Consider the following 10,692-nt stretch of genomic DNA (forward strand, 5'->3'; position numbering starts at 1 on the left):
TAACATTTCAAGGAATTGTACCACGTTTCCTGAAATTCCTCTTAAAAATGTGAGGGGAGTTGATTTCAGAATGCAGGCATCAACTCATGAAACTGGCAGTGTCCACGTTTGTTAATCAAGGACCATAACTCTGCCAAAATGTATCAATCTTGTACAATATCACAATATGTGTATTATCAACCTATAACAGGGATTTGAACCACGTTACATGAAATTCCCTCTAAAAATGTGACAGGAGTTGATTTCAGAATACACCCACTCATTAAACTGACAGAGTCTAGCTTTGATAATCAAGGGTCATAACCCTGGTACAATGAGCCCACCTGGAATGATATGAAAAAAAATGCATATTACTAACCTATAACAAAGACGAAATTACATGAAACTCCTACTAAAAATGTGAGAGGAGTTTATTTCAGATTGCTTATACTCTTTTGGGACAGACGGAAAGACAGAGACAGGCAGACAGAAATTGCCACAACATAATGCCCCTTCGAGACTTCAGCCAGTGGGAGACAAAAATGTGATGTACAACAACATAGACATAAGAGAGAAAGGATGGAATTGTTAGTTAATGAATCAGAACTACAACCCCTGGCAAAAATTATGGAATCACCGGCCTCGGAGGATATTCATTCAGTTGTTTAATTTTGTAGAAAAAAAGCAGATCACAGACATGACACAAAACTAAAGTCATTTCAAATGGCAACTTTCTGGCTTTAAGAAACACTAGAAGAAATCAGGAAAAAAAATTGTGGCAGTCAGTAACAGTTACTTTTTTAGACCAAGCAGAGGGAAAAAAAATATGGAATCACTCAATTCTGAGGAAAAAAATTATGGAATCATGAAAAACAACACTCCAACACATCACTAGTATTTTGTTGCACCACCTCTGGCTTTCATAACAGCTTGCAGTCTCTGAGGCATGGACTTAATGAGTGACAAACAGTACTCTTCATCAATCTGGCTCCAACTTTCTCTGATTGCTGTTGCCAGATCAGCTATGCAGGTTGGGGCCTTGTCATGGACCATTTTCTTCAACTTCCACCAAAGATTTTAAATTGGATTAGGATCCGGACTATTTGCAGGCCATGACATTGACCCTATGTGTCTTTTTGAAAGGAATGTTTTCACAGTTTTTGCTCTATGGCAAGATGCATTATCATCCTGAAAATGATTTCATCATCCCCAAACATCCTTTCAATTGATGGGATAAGAAAAGTGTCCAAAATATCAACGTAAACTTGTGCATTTATTGATGATGTAATGACAGCCATCTCCCCAGTGCCTTTACCTGACATGTAGCCCCATATCATCAATGACTGTGGAAATTTACATGTTCTCTTCAGGCAGTCATTTTTATAAATCTCGTTGGAACGGCACCAAACTAAACTTCCAGCATCATCACCTTGCCCAATGCAGATTCGAGATTCATCGCTGAATATGACTTTCATCCAGTCATCCACAGTCCACGATTGCTTTTCCTTAGCCCATTGTAACCTTGTTTTTTTCTGTTTAGATGTTAATGATGGCTTTCGTTTAGCTTTTCTATATGTAAATCCCATTTCCTTTAGGCAGCTTCTTACAGTTCGGTCAGACGTTGACTCCAGTTTCCTCCCATTTCCTCCCATTCGTTCCTCATTTGTTTTGTTGTGCATTTTCGATTTTTGAGACATATTGCTTTAAGTTTTCTGTCTTGACGCTTTGATGTCTTCCTTGGTCTACCAGTATGTTTGCCTTTAACAACCTTCCCATGTTGTTTGTATTTGGTCCAGAGTTTAGACACAGCTGACTGTGAACAACCAACATCTTTTGCAACATTGCGTGATGATTTACCCTCTTTTAAGAGTTTGATAATCCTCTCCTTTGTTTCAATTGACATCTCTCGTGTTGGAGCCATGATTCATCTCAGTCCACTTGGTGCAACAGCTCTCCAAGGTGTGATCACTCCTTTTTAGATGCAGACTAATGAGCAGATCTGATTTGATGCAGGTGTTAGTTTTGGGGATGAAAATTTACAGGGTGATTCCATAATTTTTTCCTCAGAATTGAGTGATTCCATATTTTTTTTCCCTCTGCTTGGTCTAAAAAAGTAACTGTTACTGACTGCCACAATTATTTTTCCTGATTTCGTATAGTGTTTCTTAAAGCCAGAAAGTTGCCATTTGAAATGACTTTAGTTTTGTGTCATGTCTGTGATCTGCTTTTTTTCTACAAAATTAAACAACTGAATGAACATCCTCCGAGGCCGGTGATTCCATAATTATTGCCAGGGGTTGTAAGATGTTATGTGAGTAGCAAATAGTAGTGCCTTGCACAGCATGATATAGTTTCCAGCAGGTTTGTCAACATCTGGAACACTAGAGCATGACGTACACAAAACATGATGTACAGGTCTGGTGTATCATCTCTGGGGTGCAGTTTTGTGACGTACAAACATGACAACCTGCTCCACTGCTATAAATCTATATACTGCAGGATGACCATATAGCAGAAACATTTCCGTATTTTTACACTATACTATTCTGCAGAAAAAAAAATGTAAAACTAAGCAGCTCTGTTCTTGATCAAATCTTTTCCTTTTGTCCATAGTCAAAAAATACATGATAAGGTTTTGCAAGGAAAACATTATGCAAATATTATATTGTTGTTTTTCCTGTTAGACATGTATGTCTGTGCTACTAGGGAACTTTTTCAAGTTGTTAACAACACATCAGAATATGTTACACTCACTTTTTGAAAGCATTTTTTCCACAAATGTCCCTATAGATTGTGAATTTGTACATCTTGTTCATGATAAAGCTCTTTGTAAAAATCTTGAAGCATGACACACCTGGCACACTATATTGTGATCATTGTGCAGTACTGTGCAAAACTTTTAGGCACCTTTAATACATCATAAAAACATAAAAAATATGAAAACCTGATAAATATTCATAAATAAATAAAATGTGAGATGAATTTCAACTTTGATGATCATTGATATGACAAATGGATTCTATTTTTGTGATTTTTCGGTATATAAGTCCCACCAGAGTATAACTCGCAGAATCCCAAAACTACGAGGTCTATTAGAAAAGTATCCGACCTTATTATTTTTTAAAAAACCACATGGATTTGAATCACGTGTGATTGCGTCAGACAAGCTTGAACCCTTGTGCGCATGCGTGAGTTTTTTCATGCCTGTCGGTTGTGTCATTCGCCTGTGAGCAGGCTTTGAGTGAGGTGTGGTCCACCCCTCTCATCTATTTTTTATTGCGAATAAATGTCTGAACGATTTGGAGCTTTGCTGCATCAATTTTTTTCCAGAAACTGTGAGAGACCTCCAGGTGGACACAATTCGAAAAATTAATATGGCTTTCAGGGATGATTTTATGGGGATTAAACAGATTACAGAGTGTTACTACCGCTTTAAGGACTGCCCACAACTCCTGAGAGCGCGGCGCGCTCCCAGCCCCCATCGACAGGCTGACACCCCGCTGGAACAACCAGATCATTTCCAACATGAAAGCTTTGTTGATCCGAGACCTCGTCTAACTTTCACAAAAAGGCAGAAGATGTGGACATCAGCACTTTATCGGCACATTCCACCGTTACAGGAGTTTTTTTTCATGGAAAAAGAAGCGGAGGCACGCGCCACCATGCCGCTCATGGCGCGGCACAAAACCACCTCAGTGTTGGTCTCTCAGGACAGCTTTCAGGTGGATTTCAGACGGATTCCGGTTGCTTTCCAGTCATGTGAATATCCGATTGTGATTGTGCATGAGCTGGACATGCCCAAACATCTCCTGGAAGGCTTCATCACGGCGTTTCTTTGCGCCGAGCGGCTGCACCGCAACGCGCGGTGGAGCCGCTTTTCTTTCCATGACAAAAACTCCTGTAACAGTGAAATGTGCCGTTCATTTTTAAACTGGATGCTGTCTTGATACGGTATGTCATCTGACTAGCACAGGAATTGTGAAAAGACGTGGACATCAGCACTTTTTCCACACATTAAGAATTTGTGCAAGTGTCAAGGTGACTAAATACTTTCTGACAAAGATGTCTTGCAGTCTCACCTGCTGGAGGCATACAAGGATAGCCTCTCGCTCCAGGCTGTTGCGGATAACCCCCTGGTTGAGGATAGCCCCCACCCTGGGAAGAGAAACCACCTGGAGCTTGAGGGTAGCCGCCAGGTGCTTGAGGGTAGCCGCCAGGTGCCTGAGGGTAGCCGCCAGGTGCCTGAGGGTAGCCGCCAGGTGCCTGAGGGTAGCCGCCAGGTGCCTGAGGGTAGCCGCCAGGTGCCTGAGGGTAGCCTCCTGCTGCCGGGGGGTAGCCGCCTGCCGCCGGGGGGTAGCCACCAGACTGAGGAGGATACCCAGGGTAGCTCATATTTGAAACCTGAAGGTGACATTACACTGTGATTAATATCTCTCATTGAATCTCTTACCCAAGCAGTGACCAGCTGAAGTGTAAAAATAATATTACTTTAGTAGTCCAACATGGAGAAATCGTGCAACAGTAGGGCAAATAAAGTGTGCAAATAGAAGAAAAATATAAATACACTGGTTTGGCAAAATCGAGAGAATGAAAAATAAAGAAATACTACGTACACTGTAAGTGTGCCAGCCAGTCTGCTCTGTGTCAGCCCGATACCGTCAGATCTCAGAAAGCTAAGCAGAGTGGGCCCTGGTTAGCACTTGGAAGGGAGACCTCTTCAGAACACCAGGAGCCGTGTGCGTTTCTCCGGCTAAAACTGGAGTTGCATCAGGAAGGGCTTCCGACATAAAACTTGTGCCAAATACCAATGCGCCGAAAGGACAACAACAACACCGTGCAGTTTATTGATCGGAGATATACATAAGTTTAAAACATACACTGTGCCACTGTTGGGTGGCACGGTGGCTTAGTGCATAGCTGTGTTACCTCACAACAAGAAGGTCATGGGTTCGCGTCCAACCTAATCTTTCTGTGTGGAGTTTGCATGTTCTCCCGTGTTCACATGGATTCCCTCCTAGTGCTCCAACTTTCAAAGCAGCGGCAGACAGTTTTTTTCACGTGCGTGCGTGAACGAATCGTCTGTGAAAATTATTTTATTTATTAACTACACAGATGTATAAGAAAACAAATGGTGACTGGTTTATAGCACAATTATGACAGAGTTTGAGGGGAGAGAGAGCGAGGAACCGCAGTGGCAGCCAGGTTTTTTTTTTTTCTTTTCTTTTCTTTGTTTACATGTGCGCACACGAACGGGACAGGAGGTCCTCAAACTGGAGCTCCTGCAGCTCCAGTTATTTGCTGCAGCAAATAATGAAACTCCCCGAATTGGGAACGTCTCATGAGGATGTTGTGAACCCAGGGACAGCGCCGCTGGCGATGTTTGTCAGCTTTCCACAACAAATAGAGCACAGCAACTCGCTCCGTGTGTGAGAGTCATAAAACGCAGGGAAGACGAAAACAACAAACTGGAAATTTTTTTTTCCTCATTTATTCCTTTATTGATTAATTCTACTGGTGCTGATAGTTGATAAATCTTGGATAAAGTTGTAGACCCTGTTGTGTCTGATGATTTGCGGACACTCATGCTGGTTATACGGTCGCAAATTGAGCTAACGCGCCGTCGCTGGTAAAATGGATATTTGTGACCGTAATCCAGGATGAACATCCGCAAATCACATACAAGGGGGTTATTCCCATTCTGATCCAATTCCATCTTTTGCACGACTTAGTTTTCTGTAGGTAATTCGGTCGGCGAGGCTTACTGTCGAGGCAGCGTCGCTCCAACAGCAGTCAGGCCGAGGTGTCATCCATCAAATGTGAAAATCCATCAAATGTGAAACGGTAATTCTGTATCAGAATCCACATCAATATTACCCATTTCGGCACTGTCGTCGCGATTTTCTCTCGCTCTCAGCTGACGCTGCCATACTGACATCTGCGTATCAGTGTGTGCCGTCAGAGTGCGGAGTAATACATCCAAATGTAAAACGGTCTAATATTTTGCCATCCTACACCTGATATTACACGGTCTGAAATCTCACACAATTAACCAATCAGATTTGCGGAAAAAATGTGATTGGATTAGAATTAATATATACACTTACTGGGAGCAGTATGAATTAGTTTATGCCTGATAGAACCACCCAGTGATGTGATGGAGTCCAGTAGCGGGTGAGATTGGGCTGGTTCTATACTTACATGCAAATTATCAGGTTTCTAACATCTCTGTGGGCTTTGGACACAGGGTATTATTTGACAGTTTGTCACATTAAGCCTCAGCAGTTGACTATGCAACATAACCAGCTCAGAAATATGTGCCAAAATTGGTGAATTGAGTGTCACTGCTTTCCCAAACACAACCCTCATGACTGTTCCAAATTGTCTGCAGCATTCATTCACTTCACTCACAATGCAAACAAGCAACATCAAAACAACTACATTGTTGTGTCATTATGTGCAAAAATTCCCAGTGATGTTCTTGCATTTAATTTACACCCCCAATTCCAATGAAGTTGGGACATTGTGTAAAATGTAAATAAAACAGAATACAATCATTTTCAACCTATATTCAATTGAATACACCACAAAGACTGTTGTGATGTCATAAAAATGCTATGGAAAGAGATTTTAAAAAATGAGTCATTTTTTAAAGCAGCCCTGGATCACAACTAAAATTTAGTCATGTCTTCTCTAAACCAAAAACCCATTTCACTGTAATGTTTTGTCAAAAAAAATCTGTCCCACCCATTTTAAGATACTCCAGTCTACGGGGTGATCAGATAGCCTCCACCCCGCCTCTGTCAGCTGACAGAGATGCTGAAAACAAATTGCCATATGAGTGCAATTGCATACAACTTGCTGGACTCCATGACCTTATCCAACACCCAGTCCACATAAGCATTTAATGGAGTGGGATCCAGAACACATCCCTGAGGTACGCAAGAATTCACTAACAAGTCAGTCTCTGTCTTCACTCAGATTTTACACCGCCTGTGTATTGTCAGATGACAATGTACAAACCCAATTCGAAAAAAGTTGGGGAAATATAAAAAAAGAAAATTAAAATAAAAAATCCTTATGTTAACTTTGACTTCTGTTTCATTGCAGACCGCATGAAACCAAGATATTTCATGTTTTGTCTGGTCACCTTCATTGCATTTGCTAACATACATCCATTCACACATTTGATGCCTACAATCCCCCCCCCCCCCCCCCCCCCCCCCCCCAAAAAAAACAATTGTAATAGAGCAATTGAGAGCTGGTAAGAAGGTTAAAAAAATCAAAGAGTTGTGATGTCAAACGGTGACTGTAATCCTGATTTGACACAAAAGCAGTGTCCACACATGACTGAGGAGCACAGATGGGCAGAGGATCTCCAGTTTGTCAACATATGTGCAAAAATTATTGTAATGTTTACAATGTTCCCGAAAGAAAGATGGGAAGGGATTTGCAGAATTTTCCCATCATAGTGCATACTGCATAATATCATTAAATGATTCAAGGAATTTGGAGAAATTTCAATGTGTAAAAGGCAAGGGTTCTAGCCTTAACTGAACTCCCATGAACTCAAATTCCTCAGACAGCACTGCATAAAGATAGAGCTATTCATCAATAGCTGATATAACCTCATGGGCAAGGGATTACTTTGGGAATCCTTTGTCAATCACTACAATATGGAGTTATATTCAAAAATGCTACTTTAAAACTTCACCTTGCAAAAAAGAAGCCTTATGTTAACATTGTTCAATCTCCAATGGAAAACGTGTGGAGAATGTTGAAACAAAAAGCAACAACAGTGACACCGTACTACTGCAAACCTTAAGACGTGCTTGCAGGAAGAATTTTTTAAATGCTTCATTGCTTGGCATCCTCAATGTTAAAGCACCTTTTAAGTGTTGAGAGAAGGAATGCCAACATTACAAAGCTCGAAATGCTATAGTGTCCACACTTTTTCTGAAATGTGCACAGCAGCCTGGACTCAAGGTTCTCAAAATGGAGCAATACCCCTAACTGGTGGACATTTCCCACTAATGCAGGTACAACAGAATTTCACCAAGAGCTCCAGTATTAACAAATGAAATATAAATTTAAGGATCACTGAGGTTTTTTTTTTTTCTCTGCATTTTCCATATGGTCCCAACTTTTTCTGATTTGTAGTTGCACATCGCCTTAGTGGGGATCTTGCAAACTCTCAAGCAGTGTTGTCACAGTTACTTTGAAAAAGTAATCTGATTACTGATTACTCCTTGAAAAAGTAACTTATTACTTTACTGATTACTCAATTTTAAAACTACCTGTTAGATTACTAGTTACTTTATTAGTTACATTCAGAATGTAACTAAATACGAGGTCTGTCCAAAAAGTAACGGACCTTTTTATTTTTTTCAAAAACTATATGGATTTGAATCACGTGTGATTGCATCAGCCAAGCTTGAACCTTCGTGCGCATGCGTGAGTTTTTCCACGCCTGTCGGTTGCGTCATTCGCCTGTGGGCAGGCTTTGAGTGAGCACTGGTCCACCCCTCCCGTCAGATTTCTTTTGTCTGAGAACTTGCTGAGAGACTGCCGCTTTGCTCCATGAAATTTTTTTCAGAAACTGTTAGAGACAGCCAGTTGGAAACGATTCGAAACATTCAGATGGCTTTCGGTGAAGATTCTGTCGGCGTCACACGGATTAAGGACTGTTAAAACCTTTTTAAAGACGGCCCACAGCGGCGGAGGGCGCGCGGCGCACCGAGCGGCCATCGACAGGCTGGAACGACCAGATCATTTCCAAACTGAACGCTGTGTTGATCCGGGACATCGTGTAACTACCACAGAAATGGCAAGAGAGCTGGACATAGCACTTTTGCGGCACATTCCACCGTTACAGGAGATTTTGTAATGAAAGACATGCGGAGGATTTTGAGCGTTGTGGCGGAGCCGCTCATGGTGCACAACAAAAAAACACCTCCGTGTTGGAAGTGTCACAGGACTTGTTGTGGCATGTCCAGCTGTTACACAATTTCTCGGATACTCACTCGACTAAAAAGCCATCGAAAGCCGTCTGAATCTTCTGAATGGTTTCCAACTGGCTCTCTCTAACAGTTTCTGAAAAAAATTTCATGGAGCAAAGCGGCAGTCGCTCAGCCATTTCCCTGACAATAAAAATCCGACGAGGGGGGTGGACCAGTGCTCACTCAAAGCCTGCCCACAGGCGAATGACGCAACCGACAGGTGTGAAAAAACTCAAGCATGCGCATGAAGGTTCAAGCTTGGCTGATGCAATCACACGTGATTCAAATCCATATAGTTTTTGAAAAAAATAAAAAGGTCCGTTACTTTTTGGACAGACCTCGTAGTTGCATTTAGTTACCTGTGGCAGCACTGCTCTCAGGATGTTGCACAAAGAAACAGAAACGACTGACTCAAGCTTGGTAAAAATTGACACAAAGAAGCCCTGAAGATTTTCACATTTGCACTTGCAGAGAGTTAGGTGTGGTTGACGGCAGACTTCTGGGAAGTCAAACTGGAAATGCATTACCTCGCTTTTAACTACACTGCAATAACCCTTTGTTGCAGTGACCAACTTTGTACCACTTTTCGACAAAACCTCACTTTAATCCCCATATCTGTGTTCCAGCAGAAGTCACCAACCACGTCTCCAGAAATCACCTCACCATCTCCCTGCTCCATGCAAATCAGGGGTGCTTAATCAATCATGAGGTCGGAAACACCAGATTTGACGAATCAGCTGTGACTGCAGCAGGTACACATGAAAAAACATGCAAAGCAGGTGATCTGCAGGAGCAGGGTTGGTGACCCCTGCGATGATCGTGAAGTTTACGACGGACCTTTAACGCAACACGAGGCCTGCTTTGAAACCTATAACAGATTTGTGTTTTTTATGAGTATTAACTGTGGACATAATCTGTGCACAAATACCACAATCTGTTCAAAATGTATAAAAAAAACCTGTCCACTTCACTTCAAGATAATTTATTTTCTCGGTTGTTCATAACGTTAATTATACATTCGGATTAATCTTGTATCAGCGTCCACATGTACAGCTACTGTAGAGTATAGCTACTCTAAAAAAAATGTATTATTTTCACAATTTATTTTAATGCTGTGACACATGGGCTGAGTTTGTTTAAAAGGGCGAGGCTTAGTTCCTCCATTACACTCGCGAAAAGTTAAACCAGAAAATTAGCTCGAATCGCTCGCCCAGCTATCTGTAAAGCACTGAAGACTTTACACACATGTCAGACTTTTGCAGGTCAAAGAAGAATAAAAAGCTAACTTACTTATCAGATCGGGACTTGTAATCCAGAAATGAGACGAGTCAAGAGTAGAGGTTCAGTGAACTGACGGGCGGTGCTCAAAATCAAAGCTTTGAAGCGTCACTGAAGCTGCAGTGTCGAATCTATGTTTCGAAGCCTCGATCATTCTGAAAATAAAGCATCGCTCGGCCTGTTTCGACAAGTTGGTTCATAGTTTTGTGATTTTAGTGCATGGGGGGCGATCCACGTTTACAATAAATCTACTGATTCTGAAGCTCAGACTTATTTTTCGGTAATATGTCCAGCAGTAAAGGAAGCTACATTTTCAGGACCTATGTTTTGTTTTGTTTATCAACAGCACCAACTAGCGATTTGAATGACCACAAAATTTGTTAGAGTTTTATTTTTTTCACTAAAATACTTTAATGTAGTTTCAGAAGTTTATTCTACC

General features: G+C 41.4%; 1 protein-coding gene across 2 annotated transcripts in view; it reads right to left on the reverse strand.

The window, feature by feature from the left end:
- Window positions 1-10,385, reverse strand: part of LOC117530845 (annexin A11-like) — a 35,833-nt gene extending 25,448 nt beyond the window's left edge. The window contains exons 1-2 of one of the 2 annotated variants that reach the window (XM_034193787.1): window positions 10,266-10,385; window positions 4,059-4,380 (exon numbers count right to left, since the gene is read on the reverse strand). In XM_034193787.1, coding sequence (XP_034049678.1) covers window positions 4,059-4,371 — 313 coding nt within the window. In that variant the 5' untranslated portion in view covers window positions 4,372-4,380; window positions 10,266-10,385. Of the gene's footprint in view, window positions 1-4,058; window positions 4,381-10,265 lie in introns of those variants that run through there. The other variant, XM_034193785.1, reaches the window with a different exon arrangement.
- Window positions 10,386-10,692: the final 307 nt, after the last annotated feature.

Source organism: Thalassophryne amazonica, chromosome 18, assembly GCF_902500255.1.
Source record: "Thalassophryne amazonica chromosome 18, fThaAma1.1, whole genome shotgun sequence".
NCBI classification, from domain to species: Eukaryota; Metazoa; Chordata; class Actinopteri; order Batrachoidiformes; family Batrachoididae; genus Thalassophryne; species Thalassophryne amazonica.